General features: G+C 44.3%; 1 protein-coding gene across 6 annotated transcripts in view; it reads left to right on the forward strand.

Annotated features, from left to right (window-relative positions):
- ANKRD27 (ankyrin repeat domain 27) overlaps nucleotides 1-26,846 on the forward strand; it is a 595,879-nt gene that overhangs the window by 99,093 nt on the left and 469,940 nt on the right. For all 6 annotated transcript variants that reach the window (XM_085639132.1, XM_085639135.1, XM_085639137.1 and 3 more), the window contains 3 exons: nucleotides 12,426-12,560; nucleotides 14,685-14,795; nucleotides 21,264-21,420. In XM_085639132.1, coding sequence (XP_085495258.1) covers nucleotides 12,459-12,560; nucleotides 14,685-14,795; nucleotides 21,264-21,420 — 370 coding nt within the window. In that variant the 5' untranslated portion in view covers nucleotides 12,426-12,458. The remainder of the gene's footprint in view (nucleotides 1-12,425; nucleotides 12,561-14,684; nucleotides 14,796-21,263; nucleotides 21,421-26,846) is intronic.

Here is a 26,846-nt window from a genome sequence, read left to right on the forward strand (position 1 = left end):
ATGGGGTGTTGAAACGCTTTATTGGCGAATAGCATGCTACTCTAGAACCCATAAAGGATTAGTGGTGAATTAGTATAGTGGAATATGGAATGTGAGAAGGGAACATGTTAGTCTGTTATTTTGATTGAAAAGGACAGTGGAGGGATATAAGAGTGAAGGATTTGGATTTTCTTTTTTTTTTAGGTCATAGCAGTAGGAGGAGGCTTTTGGATGAGTAAAAATGGGTTTTGTAGGGGAAGAGTCAGAGGGAAGAGTTTAGAAAGGTTTGTTTTGGGGGATCGGTATAGTAAAAGAGGTGTCAGATGATGCAAGGAGGTGTAGAGTAGGAGAGAGTTTAGAAAGGGTTATTTTGGGGGTAAGAGTAGTGGTATGGGGTTTGGGATAAATGAGAGTGGATGTAGAGGATATATTGATAGATGTATTATAGGGTGAGGGATAGGGTAGTGCATTGTAAAGAGTAGTAGGAAGAAGTTTGAGATGAGTCAGAAAGTTGGGCTAGAAGATGTATTGAGAGAAGTAAAGGCTGAGAAATAGGGTAGTGCATTGGAAATGCTAAATTAGAAGACAGTGATACATACATAGATCCATAAGTACATTGAAAGTATATAGAAGCATAAAGGAGGTAAGTATATGGAGATTAAAGATATTGATAGAGGTACAGAATGAGAAATAGGGTAGTACATTGGATATACTGTTTCAGGAGAAAAGTAGCAAACACACAGATCCAATTGCATACAAGGTACATAGATGCACAATGAAAGCAAGATCACGTAGACCAATGATGTTTTTTTTTTGTATTTTTTTTTAAACAACACAATTCTACATGTTTATACAAAGCAATACACAAAGATGGGTACATATCTATAGTGAAAATAAATGCTTATATACAGAGGGATATGCTGTAAAATTCTGTTTGCCTATGGTGCTTATGTGGGGAAGAGCCAATTCTTGAGTAGTTTTCTGAAGATAAGGTGGATCTTATGTTGGGGGTAACGAGTTGCATAGCTTGGCTGCTTGAACAGAGAAGGATGTGCCACCCATGTTTTTTTTCCTTGTATCTTGGGATTTTGAGGCAAGATGCCCCTTTAGAGCAGAGATTCCTTTGTTGAATGTGTTTGGTGATTTTATTCCTGATGAAGAGCGGTCCCATCCCATGTATTGCTTTGTGGGTGATACAAAGCAGCTTGAATGTGGATCTTCTGGCAACCGGTAATCAATACAGAGCTTTCAAGGCAGGTGAGATGTGGTCTCGCGGTTTGATATGGAAGAGTAGTCTGGCAGCCAAGTTCTGAATCCGTTGTAGTCTTTTCATGGTTGTTAAAGGTGATCCGTGGTAGAGGCTATTGGCGTATTCGAGTTTGGACAGAACAAGGGAGATGGTCGCTTGGACCTTGTGTGGGAATCCCAAATGAGGGAAAATTTGTTGGGAAGGCACTGCCCCGCCGCACAGCAGGCAGCCTGGCCCACACTCATCTGAAGCGCCGCTGCATACGTCCCAGACGACCGTCAAAAGGAACATGGCCTTCCAGCAGGTCAATGCGAACTCCCCAACCCTCCCAGCACTGCACAGCAGAGAACAGAGCCACCAAAGCTTTGAAAGATGTGCACCACGCCTGCCCATAAGAAACGTGTGGAGATATCCACAACAAGGAACAGGAAGTATGGAGGAATTAGGGATTCCCATCTATGGGAAAGGCCGTTTGATTGGAAGCAAAGGGGTAATGGAAGACAACAATTCCATTTAACATTTGTCGTATAGAAAACCCAATGTGGGCCACTGTTAAACAGGACAAACCTACAACAACCAACCAAAATTACTACTAAACACAATGGATCTATTAAATACAATGGCATTATACATCACGGCTATTGACATAAAAATAGGAGTATTGAACCAGTGGGTACAAAGGGTGCAGGCGGAGGCGCAGGTCGGGACAGTGCCCACTAGCAGTTGTGCCTGTAGCCCAGTTCTGGAGAAATTGTCCACTCTCCCTGGAATGCAGGTAAGGTTCCTGTAGAGAAAGGGCAAATGCAATCTGCCAAAGTAGCGACTAGCCCGATAGGTCATTTATACACCAACAGGTGGGAGACAGATGAAAAAGAATCGGCACAAATAAGCGAACGGGAAGCGAGGTCCCTTCGGGGGAGGGGGGGGGGTTAATTCCAGTGCGGAGAAGTTACAGCAGAGGAACAAGGTTGATCCTACTCGGCGAAGTAACCGGGAAAAAAAACGTAGCCAATGGGTAAAAGGCGCACAAATGACCAGTCATCCAGTACACCAGGAAGGAAGGGGGCAGAGGAGGATGGAGCATCAGATCCAGCCTTACAAGGGGAAGCGATCTAGATAAATAAGCTTTCTAAGAGACAGCGCAAAAGACTCGGGAAAAGCCATAACAAAAAAGAGGTGCAGAGCACTTCAGCACATCAAGGGAAGGTGTACCCAATTTTCTGTTTAAAGACAGGTAATTGAGTGGAATGTCAAGGAAAAAAGAATGAAGACTGGGTAGGGGATAATAAAGTGGAAAAGGAGATGGAGAGGATATCTATTTGAGTGGAAGTAAAAACGATGACAGAGGAAATGCATGGACAATCTATCGAGACTCAGTGGGAGTTAGATCAGATCAGACCAGGAAAATGTGAAGTAGCAAGTCAAAGTAATATAGTAAAATCAGTGGGGGGCCGGGAAAGAATACAAAAAGCTCTGGAAGCAGAGAAAGGCATGGAAGACAAAGATGAAAAGGAGATTAAAACGTGAATAAGAGAAGAAACATTGAGGACTGATAAGGCCGTAAAAGATGAACAGATGCAATGTCAGTCAGGAGACTCAACTCGGATACAAGGTCCCAGAAGAAGCATTGCAGGTTAAGATCATACAGCAGGACATAGTTTGTACTATAAAGCAAGGTCAAAGAAAGTGGTCGATTCGCCCCAGCCCGCCTAGTAGTCACTGCAAATTGACATTTTTTCCTAAATACAAATCCAGGGGGCATTTTGATAGAATAAATAGAGGGTCTGTGATTCGAATGACAAAACAAATACCGGAGTTATGTCATATAGAGCCTATGGGCATATACTCAGTCACATTCGTAAATATTGCAACGTGGGGAGGTGAGGAACCGACTATGATTACATGGGCTACTCCAGTGTTAGCGGACCAAGTTTGAGCGGAAAAATAGAAATTTGAAAAAGGGGCATTGAGATCCCTAGGGAAAGGGAGGAACCCTACCCACAGTTTTTAGATCCGGACCGTTGTGGCACTCGTCGAAAAAGGGTAGAAGAGGAGTGTGGTAGGGGACGTCAAAGCCAAATAAAAAGTCCATTATTGTGTAAGGTGCAATTAGGCTTAACAACGATCCTGAAGGGGGCAAGGAGTAGTTCAATTACATCTTTAAAGGACCACACAGCCATTCAGGCAGGTAACCATATAGACGTTATGACGAGCGAAGACCATCATCCTAAATCTGATTGGTCTTGGCTCCCGAGTGTGCTGAGTGCCAGTTCAGACAAGGATCGAAGACCCTGACAGAACAAAGTTGGCACAAACGACTGTATTATGAACAAAGTTGACATCTGCTCATGGAATATAGAGGGCCTGGCAGCAAAGACAGATGATGAGGAATTTTTATCTTATATTAAAATGTTCCAGATAGTCCTCTTTCAAGAAACATGGGCACAAGAGGAAATTAAGCTTCCGGGATATCTGTTACAGTAAGCCAGCGATCAAAATAAAACAGCAGGAGGTCTGGCTTTATATGTAACAGTGGACCTAAGACTAGAAATTGAAGAAGTAGAAATTGATCATACGAACATACAAGCTATTCAGGTGTGGCCTCATAGTCCTGCTAATAGGTTCCCCTTGATGATAATAAATGTGTATACACATCCCCTTGGAAGCAGAAAAAAAACAATCGACAAGATTGAGTTTATTGACATCGCAAAGCATAATGAAACCAGTTCCGTGGATTCTCTTGACGGGTGATTTTAATATGAATCTCTTCCAGGTGACTCCTAGGGATCAAATACTGGACGTATGGACCACATTTGACATATTCTGGTGACGGAAGTACCCAAACAGCGATCTGATAGATTGGGCAAAGAAGCGGTGAGAAATTTAGAGCACCATGGTCTCCGAGTATTGAATGGCCGGACGTATCCGGATATATCAGCTCAAGCGACTCGTTACTCGGTAAAATTGAAATCAGTCATAGATTACTCACTAGTATCACTCCCACTATATCATATGGTAAGAAGTTACAAGTTGGGCAATAGGCTGGAAAGTGATCACCAACCACAAATGATTAGACTTAACTTCTATTCCTCTACATGACCAAACTGCCCCAGAGTTAGGTCAGACCATTGGCCTTAATTATGAGACTACACTGGTCAGTAAATAGTATACAAACTATCGAGCTGCAAGCAAGAGCTCAGTGGGAAGCATTAAATAAAATAGATCAAAATCCTTTGACTCAGTGGGAGCAGTTTTCAATCTGTCTAGTAGAGAAGAATGCTGTTCAGTCAAAAGTCAAGGCAGCAACAGTTACGTCATTCCCAAATAAGATGTCTGCACAACTTAAAACAGCAAAGAAAAAATAGAATCATGCCTTAAGGGTTTTAAGAAATGACGCATCCTCCAGAATCAGAAATGACGCCCTACCAAAATAAAGGTCACTTTATAAAAAAGAGGTATGGTTACAAACAAAAGCGGAGCTAGATCTATATTGGTGTAAAATTAATTATGCAGCTAAACGTAAAGACGCACGTGAGTTTTGGAGTTTGGGTAATCAAGCAAATGGCAGGAAACAGCAACTAATATCTTCAAATATATCGGAAGAAGTCTGAGAAAAGCACTTGGGTTCTACATCAGGTGCCATAAACAACATAATAAAGCCAGTGGAAGATGGATCAGGTGATAATTCAAGGGACATCATGCAGTTAAAAATCCAGTACACAACAGTGGAAAAAATTATAAGTTCTAGTCGTCTGAGTGGTGCGCCAGGACTAAATGGCATCCCTCAAGCCCTATTTAAAGAAAACTCGCAATATTGGGCTAAGAATCAGACAATACTATTTAATAACGCCTTGCAGAATGAAGAAATCCCCGATAAATGGAGGGGCTCAATCTGGGCCCCGATCTTTAAAGCTGGCCAGTCCTCGGACCCTGCGAATTATAGGCTAATAGCCTTAATGGATTGTGAAGCGAAGTTTTTTGCTAAATGCCTGCTGGCAGAGCCAACGGCTTGGGTGGGAGACAGTAAACAGCTGTCAATGAATCAAACAGAATTTATAAAAGGCATGGGGACTATTATTAACAAACTGAAATGGCAAAGTGCCGTTCATTGAAACTGTATTTGTTTTATTGATTTTAGTTCGGCCTTTGACACGGTACAAAGAAATATTCTTTGGAACAAGTTATCGAAAAGTGGAATTGCACCTAGTTTGTAGAGAGCCATCCAACTGCTGTATAAAAATACCTAGACAAGAGTAAGGTTGGGCCAGGGTACAGTAGTGTAAAAATAAATGATAACAAGGAATGGGCTGAAGCAAGGATGTGTGTTGGCTCCTACCTTGTTCAACCTGTATTTGGCTGATATTTCGCCTAGGTTGACCGATATTAATTCTCATTCCCCGTCTGTGGCCGGTTTTAAGGTTTCCCATTTATTGTATGCCGACGACATTGTATTAAGTTACACAAAGTTGGGGCTGCAGAGACTAATAAATGAAACTGCTCTATACGCTTCATCTCACAGGTTAAAGGTCAACTTAAAGAAGTCAAAAACAATGCTGGTGGCAAGGGGGTTAGCAGCGCAACCTCGATTGAGTATAGAGGGGTCTGTATTAGAATCAGTTTCAGAGTATAGATATCTGGGTTTCCTACTAGACGCTAGGGGTCCGGGTAAGAATCCGTGGGCTGCACTACAGAGAAGAAATAACTCACTAATTGCAGCATTCGCAACCCTAAAGAACAACTTAAAAGGCCTTTCTCTCAAACCATTACTAGAAGTAATATCAGTAAAACACGTTCCTTCTCTGACATATGGTGTAGAGACTTTGAGGATGTGCTGATAATATTATAGACAAGTTGGTGACAGGTACCTATCGTCGCTTGTTTAATCTCCGTCAGCAGACATCACCAGCGCAAATTTGACTTGAATTTGGCCTTAGATGACAGAACCTAAACAGTTTAGGGGCATATTTAACATTTTGCCACAAACTGAGACGGGATAATAACGCAACGCTGATGACCGTGATTTGGGAGGCGGTTAGTGACAATAAACATAAGCAGGCCAACGATTACCTCAAATTGGCTATAGATACGTTCAAGGCTGAACAATTATGGGCTTTACCCCTTTCACAGGTGGCATTTAACAAAGTGATAAATGGCAGTAGCAAACAAATTTACTTGCTGCTGGATAAAGCAGTATTGGCTAAAAGAGCCAATGCATGGACAGTGATTGCTTCATATGGTATGCTTCAAGCTCGGAGCTATCTAGGGGGTCTAAATAGACAAAGGGCCAATTTTAAATGTATGAGTCTCCAGTTAGGCAATAGCTTATTCCGTGGGGACACCCCAACGTGGAAATAGCCGAGTGGTAATAAGATGTGTCGCCTCTGTAACTATAATAGAGAAGATACTTGTCATATCATCTGTAGTTGCCCGGGGCTATTAGTGGAACGTAGGAGGCTGCTGAGGCAGGATTTTAATACTCAATTGATATGATCATGCCGACAAGCAGTCCTTGCCAGCCTGCAGGGGGAAGGTTTACAATTAACTGGCAGATTTTTGAAGTTTATAGATATAGCAGAGAGGAAATTGATTAATAGTGATCAATGAAGATTTTTTTTTAGTATTTATGATTTGAGGAACTGTACTTTTAAATATGTGGTTTTTAAATAAGGGCTTGGGATTGGTTATGTATGAAAGGTAAGGAAACTTCCTAAAGAGGCTTTAATTTATGAATTGTTAAATTTGTATTAAGATGTTTTTTACTGCAAGTTTTTACTAACTGAACAATACAATGTTTCATTCATTCATTCATACTAAACACAATGGGAAATATCTGGGTTTGTATACTAGGCAAAACACCTGCACTCTTACTTTAATTTTACAGGAATCAAAAGATATATACCCTAATCAATTCTTTTATATACAGTTTCATACTGCACAGCTGTCGTTTCTAAGCACGGTAAGTAATAACCGAAGTAAGTCCCTCACCAATACACTGTGTCATGTGCCTGGCTGGTCCACTGTAATCCCCACCCCCTCCCCCCCCATCACTGTAACAACCTTTATGACACCTATTACCAGCACCCCTGTAGGTTCAATGAGCACTAAATGAAGGACCAAGCCACTAACGCCATTTCTCTAGAGATGTTGGTGCAGCAACAACCATAAGTAACTTTTGAAAATTAGTAATGTACTGACTTTCTAGCAATGTACTGAACTCCCTCCTTTGCCCCAATGCAACACCAGTTTTATACACTAATACCATCAGTGGTGCCCTAAGCCCTGATCGAGCCAGCAAAATCAATAGTAGCAACTGGTTCTATTGTAATCAAACTGCAGGCATGAAATGATTGTCAACAAAAGCTTATGCTAACCAGGCAACGTGCCCAGGTCAAGTAGACTTAATAAGGAACTGCGTAGTAATATTTAGAAGAGCAAGGGGAACAGAAAGTAAGTCGAAGTTGACCTGGTGGCCTTGAAAGAGGGACTTTGTCTAAAACAAGCTTGAGCGCCATCAATCGTTTTATCTGCAGGGCTTGTGCACTGCATAGAAGCAGGAGAGCACTAATGGCCTTACGTCACAAGCGGAACATTCAAGTGGTCACCAGGTGCTTTACAGCTCAATCGCATGTACTCCAACGGCTTCAAACCCCAATTTTTTGCCCAATACCAACTCACTAGTTTGCATTGTGGACACATACCTAAACAACAAGTAACACATCACCAAGAAAACAAAGAAAATGTTGTACCAGTTCTCTCTATTACAGAATGTGAGACCATTCCTCCCAGAAAGCGACAGAACTATTGTGCAAGCTGTTGTACTCTAAAATCTGGATGGTGGCAACAACTTGCTTCATGGCCTTACAAATTCCACGCTTGTTCCTTTGAAAGGCATCCTTCATGCCTCAGTATGCATGATCCATGGCTTTAAGAAATATGAGCACATCACCCCTATCCAGATGGATTTCAAATGGCTCTCCTTTCAGGCCCCCACCTTTAAAACCAACTGTATCATTTGCAAAGCCATCACGACTAGCACCTCCATCCATATGAGGGTGACAAGCTCACCATCTCCAGTGGTCCTAGCTGCAGGTGAGCTGGGAGCAACATAAGAATGGAGGCATAAGAAGTGTAGGAAAGGAAAACAGAACAAGGCAACAGGCCTTCTCCCTTGATACACTCATGATCTAGAACTACATCCCTCGAGCCACCAAGCAAGTCTCAACCCTCCAATTTAGGGACGAGCTACGAATCATTCTAAAGAACACACATCACAATGCAGTAACTAGTGCTAAAATAACCAAGCTATCGCTTCGTTATTTTGTTGACTGTTTTTTAGCTTTCAAGGCTGCAGAGCACCCAGCTGCTTTTTGGCTAGGTTTGTACTATACAAATAAGTATGCATTTGTGCAAAATTCTTTCACATTAATTCAATATAAATCTAAGTCTATATCAAGAACTGATTGGTAAAACACACAGGGCCTAATTCACAAAGGTAAACCCACTCTCCTGTCCAAGTTTATGCCCTGCCTGGCAGTCACAAAGCACATGTCAACAGCAAGTTCACGACTACTGAGATTCCGCAGTCAAGGTCGAGAATTCTGCACATAAAAAGATGGGTCTCCACAATTGTAAAACCACTGCGAACACGCACCCCGCGACCACCAAACAAAACATAAAAGTACACAACAGGGCAAGTTTATCTTTGTGAATCAGGCCCTAATTACAACCGGTCTTTTAAATTAACAATCTATCTACAAACGGGATTAATATTTACTGTCTGCACCCAGTATTTACCAGCTAACATTCTTCAACAGCCAGAGCTTTAAGTGGGCTGGGTCCTGTCAATGCTCAGCAGATGTTAAAAGAAGGTGTTGAGGCGGATCCCAACCGGGCTCCCGATTTTTACGTTCAGGGTTGGGGGGGGGGGGGGGGGGGAAGCTTAACTCTGCAATAGTACCACCTTCCGCTGCTTTTGATGTAACTTCAAAGAGACACATTTTTCAGCTTTTTATAGGCCAAACTTGTAGCAAACATGAGCACCAGTTACATTACACAAGGACATATTCATGTTTTGAATCACAGAATGTTGAGTCGACGTGAGGCTCGAAACTGCTTTTTCAGCTCGAAAGTCGGTAGGTCTTGCCTCAGCCATCACCTGGCCCACTAGAAAGGATGCATTTTCAATATTATTTACAAGGGTTATTTATCTTATGCAATTTACAATCCTTGATAAAGCCAATAGTCCTGGCTTGTTGTAGGTGTAATGTTACTTGTGTTATATATCTGGATGAATGGCCAGAAGAAGCCAAATGCCAGTGGGGCAGCATACTATGCTAAGTACATATTTTTAGCTTGTGTTTGAAGCCACGCCCTTAATTAAATCAACCACGCCCCTATGGGACTACCCCAATTTTTTCATCCTACTTAAAGCCCGGTCTACAGCGGATCATGAGCATCTCGCAAACCCTCTGCAGACGAGTGCCAGTGTTGGCTGATTTCTGGTATCTGAGTTGGGACATCGGCAGGTTGGTAGAACACCAGTGGTATTTCAGTCTGCTAGACATCTCAATGATCGTTATTGGGCGGTTTGCGTAAAATTTAAAGATTTTTTTAAAACACTTCAAGAAAAGTAATGAATGTCGATTAGAGAAGGGACCTGCACTGCACAGACAGGTACAGGGGTTCTCTTGCGGAAAATAATAGCAGACGATGTGTACATACTCTATCCTAAAAGTATAAAACTGCATTATTAAAGAGGACAGGAAGGGATATACGTGGGTGAGTTCAAATGGCGTAGAGATAGCGACTGTCGAAGCAGCTCTGTCCAGGGGTACAACGAGACCCTTTCTTAATTACCAACCTGCCGTTCTGACCCTGCTGCACAACCCGCCCCCCTGCAGAAGTTGCCCTCTGGGCCAAGGGACACCAGTCCAAACCCTAAACCAACTGCACCGCAGTCCTAACAGCACCATCTCCCCCTACTCCTCTCGTTTTGTTACTTCATTTCCACACCACCTCCAAATATTCACAGTAAGCCATAATGGCGGCCATTTCATTTCTAACATTGCAAAAGCCATCCAATCGGAACACTCGCTTCCGCAGGACTATGTGAATGCTCACACGAAAAATGGGCCTTTCTACCAATCATAGGCCTCCGTTTTTTATTTTGCCCTCTCACTGGAGGCTCACAGTACTCTTGCGAGCCCAACTGCCAAAATATGCAGTTATTTTTCACCCTTAACTTCTCAAAAACTGGTTAACGGATTTACACCAATTCACGAACAGCACAATCTATGGACCAAGATTAGCTTCCTGACAAATTTGGTGTAATTCCTTTTAGCAGTTTTTGCTATAACCTGTCTTAAAGAACTCTATGGAAAATGCATGGAGATTTTAAATTTTGGTACTCACCCTTTTTTTCTTGACTCCTGATTGACTGATCACCTGGAAACTTTACAGGAATGAGCTGAGGTGGATAAACATTTGTTTTGGAAAGTTTCATGAAGATTTGTCTAACGGGGTCAAAGTTATTAGCAAACCAAAAAATGCTCAGTCTTTGGAAAAGCACGCCACTAGATGGTGTGTGTGTGTCTATCTTACTCTCAATTCATGCCACGGTTCACTCGTCCAGCGCACACAGCAGCACCAGGAGTAGAAATGAAATGGTGGGGAACCAAAACTTTTCGTTCAGCAAAGTTTATTACTACCTCATGTGTATGAAGTTAAACATGCAGGGTGCATGAGTACATGCCGGTCTCCAGTAGGTATAGTTAGAACCTAGTTTCCATGGGGAAAGCATTTTTTGTTTTGCTAATAACTTTGGCACCATTTGATGAATCTTCACGGAACTTTCAAAACTAGTTTGCCACTCACTTCAGCTACTGTCTTGATAAATACACAGCACCAAGAGCCATTTAGGTTGAGAGCACGCAGAGTCCATAAAGGCCCTTGGGGTTTGCCACTTTCCCTAGAAGGGATTTGCAACTTAATACACTTGCATGCTCAATACCACCATACTGGTCTAAAATCCTTAGGTCTTTTACTGAAGTGGTACTGCTGGCCAGCACCCCCCTTCTGGAAATCGTTCCAGCACCACTGACGGATTCTGTGTTTTTAAAAGACTGGATGCGGGGCGTGGAGGATGCGGGAGTCGTGACTCCACGAGGAAGGCAGGAGCGACTGACAGACTAGGAAATGATGGGGAGCAATGGTGTATGCAGCGAGAGGGAAGGGGCGGATAAACGAGGGAGCAGCTGGACAAGAGCCGTGAATGTGAGCGAGAGAATGGAGACAGGACGTGAGAGAAAGGGAAGTAGAACAACATGGGTGAGGGGAAGCAAGCAGCATGAGCGAGCCAAACTCGGACTGATTATTACTTGTTAAGCCCTTTCGCCCATGGGAAATTGTGAAATAAATGCCCTGGGCTTGATGGGAAGATATTTATCCAACAGCGAACCACGGAAAACATGGAAGACAGTGGCTGAAGGCCGGGGGCTGACCAAAAAGCCCACTCTTCCGTGCTGTACACTATGTACGAGTATGGTGACATGAGGTCTCCGAATAACCCATATAGCTGTCGGTAGGCGAGACCTAAGGGCCTGTTCTACAGTCCTGCTTTCGTTGCTTTTTGAAAAGCGCTGAACGTTGAAGGCTTTCACCTCGCCCCATCTAGGCCGGACACAATATTTCTAGTCCCGTTGTTTATTTTTACAAATCCGTGTCGTACATCAGTTGACCCTCTTTCACTAACGCACGTGACAATGTATAAACGCGTAGCCCGGGACTGGAGCCTGTTCTCAGACCCTCCGCGGCCCGCTGACACCCATAGCCACGTCGGATCCTTTCATGCTCACTTCTGAGGAGGTTTTCAAGCGTGTTTCGCCGTCACATGTAATTCCTAGACCCGAGACTACAGAAGGGCCCTTGTGCTTTTAAGCACATCACATTCCCTGGCGCTAGAGGCTTATGTCATGTTATAGTTTTTTCAAGACAGAAAGGAACGGTTCGTTGGCACTTTAATTCCTCATAACGCGTATCTGCTTGTTTTTGTTTCAGGTAAATTATTCAATTCACGAATCTCCCATATTTGACGACTCCAGCGAGATACCTTCTAAACCTTTTTCATTTATGTGATCGTAGAAATTCTGCGTGCAATTGTATAGAAAATTGGTTTGATTCTTCGCGTTTTTCTTGGCAGGAAGCGTTCAACTTTGGGGAGGCGGAAGTCCTTATGGCTGTGTATGATGAGGATATTTTGAAAAACCCCTTCTATCTGGCCATTCAGAAACGACGCCCTGATCTTTACAGCAAAGTCGCCGAAATCCATGGCATTGTAAGTCACTGTTTCTTTTTTTTTTTTAGTCGCCCGCAAATGTCTCCAGTGCTGCGCTTTAAACATGCTTTCTACTGGTTTGATAAAGTTCACCATTTTGTCTTTCGGTCTTAAGGGTTGAATTGGTGGTTGTTCTGCTAAAATACCTGTTGGGTGGATCGTAAATAATTGTATTTCTTTCTTGAAGCTTTTAGTTGCTTTATTGCATGATTCTATGCTCTGTGATGCTTGTGAATGTAATTATATAGCTGTACGCTACAGACTGTCCATATGCCTTTATTGTAAGCCATAATTTGGTTGCCTGTAGCATTGCTACTTTTGTATCGAAAGGCTTCCAGTTTTCGATTCTTACTGATTTTTACTAAGAAATATACTCTGAAAACAATCTATTTTGCTGTCCCTATTGATTCTTAAATACGGAAAAATACAGAAAATATCTTTTCTTTTGGACAATTGTCACTCCTGCCAGTAATGTGAACTAGGTCAATAGTTGTGCAGATTGACAGGTAGGCGAGTTGAAAAGAAAACATCCTAATGAAGCTTATATAACTGCAGCAGTATAGCTGTTTAGCTGTTTAAGCTGTTCTACAATGCAAATTATTTCAAATGACTGTATTGTACTGTAAATGGCTCAAAAAATAAATATGGCTAAATACACACTGAAATGGAAAAAAAAACCCCAAAAAACATAAAACTGTGAGCCCTAATCTCAAACTATATTACCTGTGTTCAGTTATGTGTAAACGGTTAGTGGGGGCCCTTTGGTCGGCTGATTTTATATAAATATAACGAGGGCAATTTTGTTTAGGTATTTTTTTAAAAACATTTTCAGCAGTATTTTTCCATATTTTGTTTCTAATTTTAGCTGTGTTTATCCACCTTTCTTTTGAGTTATGTGAAAAATCGAAGCTGAAACTCATCTCCACATTGATTTAACTGCTAAAAGTATACTCCTACTTAAATGCCTGACATTTTTCAATGATATAAAAGCACATGGATGATAAATCAATACGTTCATATGAAACAGTGCACATTTTAGTGTAAACCTTTTGCTCATCTACAGCTCTTTAAGCCTCATTGGGAAACTTTTCTGTCTTTAACGCCCTTACCGGTCATCAGCATAGCAGTCATGACTGGCAGCATTTAGAATACCTCAGGCAACTACCCCGATTCCCTTTTCATCCCTTTTTAAATATAAATACATAAAGGAAAATTGATGAATTTCTTACTGTATATATCTAAACAAGCTGTAGAAATAGGGCACCTTTATTTAAATCACGTTGTTTTACATGGCATACCACAGCCTACATTGAATTGTGGTGCTCAGGTGTGTTGTTAGAACCCATCTCAATGGAATTCGTTAAGTCCAATCAGAAGAATCATTGGCCAAGTGGATCATTCAAGGATTCAAACTTGTGCGTGCCAGGTCTCGTGGGTGAATAGGGGTATTAAAACCACCTAATCTGTTGCCACATATCTTTTGTCTGTCTTGCCAGATCGCCCCCATCTCCTATCATTGGGTGGCGTGACAGTCTGGTGGGTAGAGTCAGCCATAGGTGCCCTATGCTGCCCCTTCAGCCGAGGAAGGAGGTAAGGATTTGTGGTAGATGCACAAGACGCAAGGATGCACCTGGAACTGAAACCGGACACACGGTCATAGCAATGCCACACAAGTCTCCAATTTAATGATTTAAAATGCCAGTATCAGAATATTTTGTAAGGAGAATACATTTTGTGTGGAGAAGGACTGTTTTTTAATTCAAACTTGCCTGTCCAGAATTAATACTCTCATCAGATCCCAGGTGTTATTAAAATCCCTCTTGTCCTGAACGCTGCCCTTCCAGTTTTATCCCACCTTTTATACACTATTTATTTCACTTGAATTTACCTGCGTTTCCCCTCTTTATATATAGCTTGTTGCCATTCAGGGACTTGGTAATGGCAAATTTCCCCCTTTGTAAACTTTCTGTGTCAGTAATCCTCCCTTTATGTAGCCAATCCTGCCTTGACTATTCAGTATATTGCTGATTTAGAATCATGAGAGAAAAAAAGAATTTCCAATTATGTAACAATGTTTCAAGTTTACCAAAAGAATGTAATGGCTTGTGTGTATTTTTCATTTAGATCTTGGTGCCACGCAAAGGCAGCCTTTCAAGCACTGTTTATTCTACCTGCCCTTTCGACTCGTATGTTCTGAAACATGTGGAGGATGGATTTCAGACACTAAATGGAAAGGTACGTTTTTTATTTTGGGGAGGGAATGGTTGGTTACTTGTATGTAAGAATATGTGGAATCAAAATATTCCTTTCCATTCAGTTTACTAAATCAAATATGAAGACACAAATGATTCACCCGATGTAGGTACTTGTTTATGATTCTCTCTCTGTGGAAGAGAAGGAAAGTCACCTTCCTTTGTGACTAAACCACTTAAACCCCTGCCTCACACCATTTTAAGAATCTGCTTCAGCGACAGAAGATTTTTAGGATCTGGCCCCCCTTATGCCACCCATATTACTTCCCACTTCACTCCCTTAAAAGAATCTCTTATGCAAATGGAAGAGAAAGGAAGTTTGTCAGGACACATCCTCTTCCCTCCATGGCCATTGATTTGGTAGCTCTTTTAAACCTAATCCTACTGATTTGCTCCAATTCTTCCTTCTCTTTGCTCTGGATAGGATGATAATCCTGCCCAAAATAAATTGGATCAATATTCAGTGTGGAACTCCTGTGATGGGCATGCCTGTGTCCGGTCCCTGAAACAAACCACCTATGGTGGATCCTGCTGATTCCAGATTGGTCACAGTTTCGTTATTTTTACGTGTTCATCAGGAGCTTTTTCTATGATTCCTTCCTTAGTTTACTAAAATATATGGTGAAGGGTCAATCATTGGATCTGCCTATGCCTTTGGATCTTTATTTGCAAAGACGTGTAGCACTTGGAACAGGCAAAATACTGGAATTAATCAGCCCATAAAAAATAAACAAGGCAGTTATGGAAAACATTTTTCTCATGGTTACATTTAAATGCAGATTCCGCAACTTGTGGACATGATCAGGTGCCAGACTGGATCTGGAAAACTCTAAAGCAGTGCTTCTGCGTCAGTAGGTGGTGTTATAAAACTCTACATTGACACAGTTTTACTAAGCAAGTGATGAGAAGAGCTGCATAAAAGCGCCACTAATACGTGCTGACATCAGTTCCTTTCTTACCACACCTTCAGATGAAGATGCAGAGCTCTGATCCTCTTTTTCTTCACTCTGTGAAGTGATGTTTTTTCTTCAAATTTTTCCAGTGTGCAAGGGTGCATGTAATCACCAAGATTACAAGGGCTAAGCCTTGTAGGGACTGTCAGAAACAGATGTCTGTGACTGATCCCCACAAGATGTGTCTTTGGTGTTTGGGTTCGGTGGATGACCCCAAGGTCTGTGGCGACTGCACACAGATGAATGCTAAGGCCATCCGAGAACAGGTCCTGCTGCAGGCTGAAGTTGAGTGCAAATTTGGGTATGGTCTAAGGTGCACCACTCCATTGATCCTATTGTGAAGTTGAAAGTGCAGACCAGCTCCCATTTCTGAAGTTGTTCCCAAGCCAGATCATCTTCGCAGTCAAATTCTTTGGGTAAGTCCTAGAAAAAAATATAAGAAGCCCATATGGAAATCTGGGCTTTCCTGCCACTCCTTCTCTGTGTCACCGAGCCTCCAGGTCTTGCTCCCGGTCTGCCGAGGAGCTGATTCCGTCCTTGGTCCTAATGCATCCCGGGTCCGTTAGTGACATTGCAGCAGGTCGAAGCCTTTTGAGAGGCTGTGCTGCATATCTTTGACACTTTTCCGGAAGTCCGCCTTTGGACCCTAAAAAGCTGCAGGGGCCTTCAGTCTGGTAACTGCCAATGTGTCTACCATTGGCACTGCCTGTGCTATGTGAACCTGCTTTGTTTTCCACTCTGGTGTCAGTGCCGACTTTGTGTTCAGCCCTAAAATCTGTGCCGGTCCCACGGACCTTGACGGTTGAAGAGGGGCTGCAACTCATTGTGGTCTCCATACCAAATTCATCTCGACCAAGGCTGCACCTGGATCCCAATGTATCACAGCCAATACTCAATACTTAGGCTCAGATGCTATCCCTCTACCACACAGTCGTGGACAGACAATAAACAAACATTTTGGCTTGGACTCTGACTACAGCCAGCCATATGGAGATGTTAATGGAGGGGATAAGTAAGAGTTTGCCTCCCCACCCTTATGATGAAGCCAGGTGGTACATGGATCTACGGGATGGCAGTGGGTTAGATACCTCATCCGATACTGGGTTGGTATAAACCCCCCCCTCCAATTCACCCCATTCTCCTCACTATGGAGGTGAAAACAAATGTCCTCAGAGAGGTACTTTAGCCTGCCGAGGCACGCCAGGGCGCATTAACAATTCCCTCACTGATTCACTATTGGGAAGTTGGGAAAAACCATGTTCTGACTTCTGGTTAATCAAGAGATCACCCCTTGCCAAATACAGGCTCCAGGCGCCTCCAACTTTTTAATTTTACATCCAACCCAGAGAATTTGGTAGTGCAGATGTCCACCAACAAAGTCAACTTGAACTCCTTTCCAATGACTTCTGACAATAATCCAAACAGATGGAAATGTTTAACAAGGGAATGTTCTCATCGGCCAGCCATGTCTTGAGGTGCCTGCTGCCTTCTTGGACGCTATCCCCACACACTTTGGGACATGGTTGATGATATTTTACCTGCAGCCCCAGAAAACGTATGTGCTTCATTGACTCAAATCATTCAGGATGGCTGGCATGCAGCAACATTTATCGCCGCTTGTCCCTGGACAACCGGGATTGTCTACGAAGGGCTAATGGTACAAGCGTGGTGCTCAGGCGCGACGCATGGAACAGATCACAGATTTCACAGGAGACATCCAGGTATCCTTTATGGACTTGTCCTTCAACAGTACGCAACTGTTTGGTGAAAAGGCGGGTTCGACCCATGAGCGTTTTAAGGAGAACAGAGCCACGGTGAAATTTCTGCCACTCCCTCCAGCAGTTTGGGCCTTTTTGGAGCTAAGGGTTTTGCTTAGTGGCGGGCTTTGCCACCAGCACAACAGGCTTCCATGTCCTTTGAAGCTTAGGGCAGTGGGCCCAACAGACAACTACCACCAGGGTCAATGTAACCCTAAGTCCCCCGCCCTTCTGACAACAACCTAAAAACTTCTATAGTGCTCATTTACTGGCACATAGCCACTCAATAGGAGGCAGAATAATCCACTTCCTTAGGAGTTGGCAGAGCATTGCATCTGACATTTTGATCCTCTGAATTGTCCAATGGGGCTATGTCCTGCTATTCCTTTACAACCTTATGCAGCTGCCACCTATATCAGAGGAGCCTTTGGAGGACCATCTGTCTGTTTTGGCACCAGAATGTGCTGGCACTTTTAGCCCAATGAGCCATAGAGGGAGTGCCTAGAAGTAGGAAGCGGATGTTAGTCATCCTTGTGCCGAAAAATGACGAAGGCCTGCATCCTGTTTTAGATCTTTGCCCTGTCAATGCCTTCCTCGGCAAGGACAAACTCAAGAAGCTCACGCTGGCCCTGTTCTTTCTGTCCTGGACATGATGATGGTGGTGTTGGACCTGCAGGACCCTACTTTCACATCCCCATTCTGCAGGTGCTACCTTCTGTTCAAGATGGGCCACAAGCATTTTCAATTTGCGATGCTTCTTTCCGACCTCACCAGTGCCCCTCTGGAGTTCACAAAAGTAATGGGTTTGTCGCTGACCGTCTGCAGTGGTCTGGGGTAATAAGTCTCCCTTTACCTCAAAGACTAGCTGTTGAAGGTGGGCTCACCACAGTCCGTTGCGAACCACCTCTAAACAATGGTGAATCTCTTGGCATCATTAAGGCTCTCAACCATCCTGCCAAAGTCAAACCTGACTCCTTCGCAGAGGCTCCTTGTCATCGCACCCATCCAGGATACGGTGCGCTTTGGGCCTTTCCTCTGGACCAAGGTGTTCAGGACATTCAAGCTATCATCTTGATGTTTCAGTCTCTGTCCGGGGTCTCAGTGAGCAAGGCTCTGAGACTTTTTGGCCTGCTTGCCTTCTCCATTCTGCTTGTCAAGCATGCCCTTTTGGGACATTTTGGGAACTGCAGTGGCATCTGAAGTCTCAGGGGGCCCAGCACCAGGCAAACCTGTCTGATTCTATCCAGGTGTCAAAGGAGACTGCAGAAGATCTCTAGTGGTGGCTACTCTACCACAGTTGGGCCAGTAGCAGATGCCTCCCCATATCACACCCAGAACTGATGGTGGTACCTGCTGCATCACTTCTGAGTTGGGGAGGCCTTCTTGGAGAAGTGGATATTAGAGTACTCTGGCCTCCGGCAGAGTCCTACCTCCACATAAACCTGTTGAAGTTGTGAGTGATGCACTTGGCATTGAAGGCCTTCCTGTTGACCATCCGGGGCAGGCTGGTTCGGTTTATCATGGGAAAAACCAATACATTGTGATACTGCAACAAGCAGGGTAGGGTTGGGTCTTGGGTTCTGCACCATGAGGCGCCACACCTCTGGATTTGGCAGAGCAGTCTGTGCATTTAGCCGGTGCAGTCTACCTGACGGAATCTTTAAACAACAATACAAAGAAACTCATCTGCGTGTGCTTAGCTGATCATGACTGTGATTATACCTGGTGATGGCGGATCGCGTCTTCCAGTCTTCCAGCAATGGGGTGATTCATGGCTCAATCTCACCACCAACAAGAATGCGCAGTGTCAACACATTTGTGCGTTGGAGTTCCCAAGAAGGCTCTCCCTCGTAGACTAATTTCGCATGCAGTAGAGCATGGGACTCCTGTACGCATACCCGCTGCTACCTGTTTTGCATCAAATTTTGAAAAAGATCAAGAACAATTGGGCCCCAACTCAGTCTAGTTGCTCCGGATTGAGCCAGGAGACTATGGTACCCTCAACTTCTGGGCCTGGGCATCTGTCCTTCGATCAGGCTGCCATTTTGAGAGGATCTTTGATTGTCACAGAACGGCAGGGTCTTGCATCCAGGCCTTTTGCAACCTTCACCACCATGTGTGAACATTGAATAGTGACAGTTAATCTCCTTTGACCTCCCTCCCTAAGTCCTTGATGTTATCCCGGTAGCCAGGCACCCTTCTGCGAAATTTATGTATGCCAGATGCTGGGAGAAATTTGTGGCTTGGTGCAGTACTTGCCAGATGGACCCATTGCAGGCAACACTGTCAGATGTATTGTTTGTTTTGTCCTTGGCCTAGCAGGGTCTAGCTGTGTGCATGGCTAATGGTTACTTTTCGGGCTGAACAGCCTTTTTACGTTTGCCAAGCCAACTGTCATCGTTTAAATCACTGGTTATGATGCATTTTATTAGAGGGTTTGCTATACATGTTTCTGCCAAAGCCACTTTGTGTTGCCACAATGTAATTTCAATTTGGTCCTCACTTTCCTCATGTGTACCCCTTTGGAGCCAATGGAGAGTTTGCCATTGCGCTTTCTCATATTAAAATGATCTTGATGGTTGCGATAACATCAACACTCCTTGGGAATGAGCTTCAGGCCCTCTCTGTCCATTCTCCTTGTACCAACTTTTTTCCAGACAAATTGTTTTTAGGGACCCGTACAGTGTTTCTACTAAAAGTCGTGACACCCTTTCACTTCAGACAAGCCATGATTCCTCCGACTATCTTCGCTCAGCCTCATTCTTCGAAATAAGAAAAGAGACTCCATTGTTTGGACTCCAAAAGAGCCTTCCGCTTTTACATCGATCACACCAAGGAACATCTGGTGGAGGATCAGCTGTTTGTGGGGTTCCCTGGGGCAAGTAAGGGCAAGGTGGTGCAGAAGCAGAGCATTTTGCAATGCATAGTTCTCTGTATTAAGATCTTCTACTTCTTGCGTAAGAAGCAGCCTACAGAAGGTCGGAATGCTCATTCTACCAGAGCTAAGGCTCCTACCACTGCATTGGCATGCAAACTGACTGTCTTCGATTTCGGTCAGGGTGCTGCGTGGGCATCCTTGCAGAAGTTCACAATGCACTACTGCTCGGACAGTCCGGTACATCAGAATGTTAATTTTGCCTGTTTGGTTCTATAGGACTTTTCAGTCTGAGCCATTCCACAGATCTAACTCCTTGGGAGGTACTGATTTGGTATCTAAACACAAAGTGAGTAATCTGTGGTTAGAAGTATCCATCAGAAGAACAAGTTACTCATCTTCGGTAATGTTTTTTCTGATGAATACTCTAAGCAGATTCCTCACCGCCCTCCTACGTCCCCATTCTGTAGAATTGTGTCTTTTCCATCTAAATGTTCCTGTTAAGGAATTTACCCAGTGGTTAACGCAATTTGCTGATTAACTCCCTGATGAGTCGTGAAAGAAACGGACGTGAGCGTGCATGGGTGGTGCTTGTATGTGGCTCCGCTCTTTATTTCCGGAGTGAAACCGCATCAAAGTGGAGTCGCACGGCATCACCAGCCGGCATGCCAGGAGCACTTCTTTTGAGTTCTCTGGATATAGTCTGGCTGCTGGGGAAATTCAAGGTGAGGAATCTGCTCTAATCCTCCACTAAAAGCAATAACCAAAGATAGTAACTTGTTCTTTTGTATGGTATGTTACGTCTACATTTCTAATGAAAATAATTACAGTGCTCATCTGTTCATATTGATTCTGTTGAATTTCAGGGACTTACAATACAAGGCAACCAGATCAAGTTAGGTACTGGATTTTCGTGGGATCTCACTGTACCTGTCCTTTTTGAAGAAACTTTTTACAATGAAAAAGAAGAAAGTTTTAGCATATTATGTATAGACCGTCCACTAGAAAAAGATGAAAGTTCAGGTAAGTTCAATTAGTCATTAAAAATAAGTGCATATGCTTAGTTGTTGGGCAAATCACAGTGTTCTTTTTATGTTCGGTGGTTGTTAAGTTTAAACATGGACTAAAGAAGAGGGTCAAGGAACATGTCATATTTGTTTGAAGACAACATTTAGTGTTATGTGGGCTTTTAGATGCAGTAGTGTTAGTTAATGATTAGTAACTGATGCCAATGTAATTTTTGAACTTCCACCTTTCCTCCACTGCAAAGTAGTTTCTTCCACTATATTTGCCTATAGTAAATTACCTAACATCTGAATATGTAATATTTATTTCGCAAAGTGAATTTACTGGTATTTCTTTCTACTGTTGCGCAAACCAGTATTACATTTAGCAACAGTCTCTCACTGATGGTAAGCTGTTTACACAGAAACAATTGTCCACAATTAACTATTCATTATTAAATGCAGTTTGTAATCCATTTGTACACGCAACAAGTTGGCTTCATATCATGTTCTAGCAAGTTCGGCTCGGGAGGCAAAAGAAGTTAGGGAAGAACACACCAGGCCATTGACTCATAGTAGGGCTTTGGGTCTTCTGTAAGAAATTTGATTACTTGGGTTGGGCAACTGCCCAACTCTAGGCATAATCAAAACTGTTGACAGTTTGAACCCTCAAAGTCATTAAATTAACCAGAGCTCTAATCACTGATAGCTATGGCACAGAGCAGACCGGCTTCGCTTAGGACCATGTTTAATGTATTTATCACTGTTATGGTACTGCATAAAGAGTAAAAACACCAAGCAATAAAAATCCCAAACCCAAATTAGAAAAAATAAACTTTAATGAATAAAATGTCAAAATTTGAAATCTTAAGTGAAAATAGCGCCAAAAAGTGAAAGCATAATGGTAGTCACTGGTCGCAGTAGACTGGGACCTAGGCACGATTTGAGGCCGACCATGATGGAGCCTTGGCTGGATGATGTTGGAAGGTTTACCTTGGTATTTAGTCTGTGTTCCGAAAGTCAAAATCCTTCAGCGTGGTAAGGCAGCAGGCTGTGTCTGAGGAGATCTTTGCAAAGTCATGGGTGAGGTACTGCTGAAGCTGATGGTTTTGGCGGAAAAAGCTCAGAGGGAGAGAAATTGAGATTTTATACCCTAAAAAGACCACTCGCCATTTGTATACTTTTGGCACCTTCGCCGGGTCAGGATTTTTACCTTGGGGCCTGATTTAGAACTCGGCTGACCGGTTACTCCGTCACAGCAGTGACTGATATCCCCTCCGCCGAAATATAAATCCCATAGGAAATAATGTAATTTATATTTTGGTGGACGGGATATCTGCCAACATTGTGATGAAGTAATCCGTCCGATGAGTTCTAAATCAGGCCCTTGGGCTCTTTTTTGGAGCTGAGAATCCTTCAGTAAGGCAAGGCTGCAGCTGTATCAAACGTTGACTTCCACAAGGCTGCATACCTTCCCGTCAAGGGTGTGCTGACTGGAATTTGCTGCTGTGGAGAAGCTTTGAGTGAGAGAAACCAGATTTCTTAGCCCAGTGAGGTCTCTGCTTGGTCAGATGGACCTTTTCCTCCTAAGGTCTGGAAGTCCACCTTTATCAAGTTCCTGGTTTGCAGGGAGGTAGGAGAAATCGAGGTGAGCAAAGCCAAGTGTCCCTGGACCTCAGGAACAGCACTTGGGTGCCAAAGCTCACTCCAGCAGGGGCCACCAGCAGGGCCCAGGCCAGGTCCAGTTGGTATTGGGCAGCTGGAAACTTCAGGGAAAGGCCACTTGCAGCTTTTTGTAGCCCTGTAGCCACACGGGAGGGCAGCCAACTGACCCTTGGAGTCTACTTCTTTGTCCTTTGTATAAGAAGGAGCAGGTCCTTCAGGTCATAGACAGCAGGTCTGAAGATACCATATTTATACCTGGCACTCACTGGTGAGTAGGGGTGAATAACCAAGGAGTGAACCAAGTTCTCAGAGGTTACACAATCCACATCTGCAGCAGTTCCTGTTTGCCGTATTACAAACAATCCCACTGTTCCCCTTATTCCCAAAATCCAACATGGGCAAATACTTCTTCCCTTGTGCAGAACCTTTGTGCCTATTCAGAGGTGTGGCCAGGATAATGAACAGTCCCCTCCTCTATGATCACTTCAATCCAGTCCTTAAGATAACTATCCCCTATTTGGTTTGGTACCTGCCTTACTGGGAGGACAGAAGCTGGAGTCTTTCCACGTGTCACCTACCATTTGCTTGCGTCAGTGGAGACCCTTTGGAAGTAAATTAAGTTCCTAGGTATACCCCCAATGGTTTTCCTGCCAGGGAAAGAAAAACACCTCCCTACACCCAAGCCATTGTCTTTGCTGTCGGCAGTTTTCACACCTCATCAGGGCTAATCACCCACTGGACTACTGCTAAAGAGCAAATGTGGAGCTTCAGGCATGGGCAAGGTAACTTTATAAAAGTTATCTTTCCTTGATGTTTATTAAAAATCCAGTTTTACTATTAAGTTTGGCTTCTAATAAATATTAGAAAGAGTAGTTTAATCCGATTTCGAGCTGGTCTCAATCCAGAGATGGCACAATTGATAGTTAATCCCACTACCCATTATTTCCTATGTGCCATCTAGAGCCTTCCTACTGTGAAAATAATGTTTGAGTACTAGTCACTGTGAGAACATCTTGATTTTACATTTCTACTTGTCATAGTTTTAAATTCCATGCATTCTGACTTGTGAGCTGCAAGTTCTACAAAGGAGGGCCTTATTAATACTTGAAAGGATGGGTTTCTTCTGCCAAGAACGGTTACAGTGCAGTTTTACTCTACAGTAGTCGGGGTACACAGGGTAAGCCTCAAACCATGTTTGCCATACAATTGTAGTGGATGGCACAGTAGGTGCTGCAGTCCACAAGTGGCATTTAACTTCCAGTACCTGGGTGTACTTTCTTTACAATATGGTTCTTATAGGCAAGTGTAAAGGTACCAATTTGGAATAAGCCAATTCAATCATGTTTAAAGGGGAAAAACAGGCACTGTACCACTGGTTAGCAAAGGTAAATTGCACAGAATTCTAAAGCCAGCAAAGTAGGTAGGGCAAAACTGTGGGGGGGGACACCACACAAAAGATGGTCATTGTTAGAAATTGGGTTTCTGGTTGGCAGAGGTATGCTCCCTGTCCAAGCAGGGACCACAACCCTAGTCAGAGTAAGCCCCAAACACACCCTAAATTAACCTGTGCTCTCTTCCTAGTAGCTTGGCATAGGGCAGTCGGGCTTGACTTCAGAGGCAATGTGTAAAGTATTTGTGCAACACGTAAAACAGTAAAACAGTGATAACAAATCAAGGCAAAAACAACAAAAATCCAATAAGTAGAATTTGAGAAATGATTTTATAGAGAAAAAACTGTAAAATGGCATGTAGAGACAATAAGCGCATACTTGGGTATCTGGTCGCTCCAGACCAGAACAAAGTTAAAAGTTCAGGACAACCACGATGGAGTGTGGGCCAGATACAAGGACCACGTTAGGCCGGCTGAACAAAAGTGCCTTGTTCCTGGTTGCTTCGACAAAGATGCTGGGTACAACCGAACGATGCATGAATGTTCCTCCCGCAGTAGTGGTGATGCATTAATTTTCTTTATGCAACAGCGGCGAAGCGTTGGTTCCTGAAGGCGATGCACTGGCTCTTAAGGCACTACGCTGGGTCCATGATGCGATGGTTCCGAAGGCAATGGGCCAGGTTTTTCCACGCAGTAGAGGTGATGTTCCTAACACAACAGGATGCGTTGATTCTGCTCTTGCTGCAGAGGATACATCAGTTCTGCTTCACCAAACACCTTAGGCCACTTCCAAGGTTACAGGCCTCGTTTGGCACCACTTGGAATGTCAGACTCACAAATTGCAGAGTCCAGGTGTAGGAAAAGGATGGTTGGAAGTATTTTATGTCCTTGAGACTTCAGATCAGTAGGCAAGCCCTCTTAACAGGTCGAAAAGTGTACTCAAGTTGCGACCCCAGAGGTGCAGTACTTCTATCCAGTTGGGTCGTTGTAGTGGGGGAAACTTCAAAGAGATGCCTTTGAATTGCAGAGTTCCTGCCCTAGCTCCAGACCTACTAAATGGAGGTATGCGGTCCTTGTGTGGGGACAGGACATAGCCTATTCAGGTATAGGTGTGAGGCTGTTTCCAACTCCTCCCTCCCATCGTGCCCAGGATGGCCCATCAGGACACAGATGGTCCATCAAGTCACACATAAGCTCCTTTTGTGTGTGGCTGTCTAGAGGGAATGCACAAAGCCCAGCTGTCACCCCCTTCCAAACGTGTATTCAGAGACCCGTAGCAGACCCAAAATGGCAAAGTAGAAAAATGCCAACCTTAAAAAAGCAGTGAAAAAGGGGGTCAGCCCAAAGATAAGTAGTTAGATAGGGCCTTATTAAAGTAACACAATGAGAGACCTAGCTACCATTATCTGAAAGAAACACGTTAGTTAGATTCCTCACCTTAGAATATCCCCAGGCGTCAGACTGGATCTGGAAGATTTTTCGTCAGCAATACCCCTTGCGCGTCGCTAGGCGTCGTCTGCGGCTCCGCGTCCGTCGTCGGCGTCGTGCACCGGAATGACGTCGTCGGAGTACATAGACGCCGCCCTCGCGCGCTGACGTCAGTTCTTCTTTTTTCCGTGCCAGTAAGCGCCGATCCGGGAGAGCTACCCCTTTAGTCAATTTTTGACTAACTTTTTTGACTCTTTTTGGTCATTTCTCGACTCTGGTGCCGGTAGGATGCCTGGTTTCAAGGCCTGCGACGACTGTCACCGACTGATGTCGGTGACCGATCATCACCGCCGGTGCCTGTACTGCTTGGGCCTTGGCCCTGACCTCGAAAGCTAGGCGGGAGCGGTCCCGCAAGCTTCTCGAGCTTCGCCACTCGGCTCCGCGCCGCTCTCGATCCCGGTCACTCGTCTGGCTCGAAGTCTTCGGGTAAGTCGAGGCACTCCAATAAGTCCAAGAGGCGACACTGCTCTTTGGACTCCCCTCGCCGGTCGCGCGACTCGGCCGAGGGTCTGGGTGGTTCCACCCCCGCGGCTCTGCAGGAGCCGCAGGCGCCGCGCAAGTCCCCATACCCGACGGTCCCTGGGACTGACGCGACGCCGGCGGAGGTCAGTGCCTTCCTCTCGGCCATGAGGAGCCTGGCCCCGCCGTCGACGCCCGCTGGCGCGCCTTCGGGCCCCGCAGCCTCGACTGGGCGACCTCGCGTGCCGGCGGCTCCGGCCCCGGCGCCCGTTGGAGGCTCCGGCCCCGACGCCGCAGGTCCCCGAGGGGCCCGAGCCTGGGCCCCCGTCGACGCCGGTCGACCTCGTTACGCCTCCTCCGCCGGCACCGATACCACCCACGACGCCGGCTCCGGTCGACGTCGATCCCCGGTTCAGCCCCTGTCCGGTCCCGACGCCGCTGCG

The sequence above is a fragment of the Triturus cristatus genome, chromosome 12 (genome assembly GCF_964204655.1).
Source record: "Triturus cristatus chromosome 12, aTriCri1.1, whole genome shotgun sequence".
NCBI classification, from domain to species: Eukaryota; Metazoa; Chordata; class Amphibia; order Caudata; family Salamandridae; genus Triturus; species Triturus cristatus.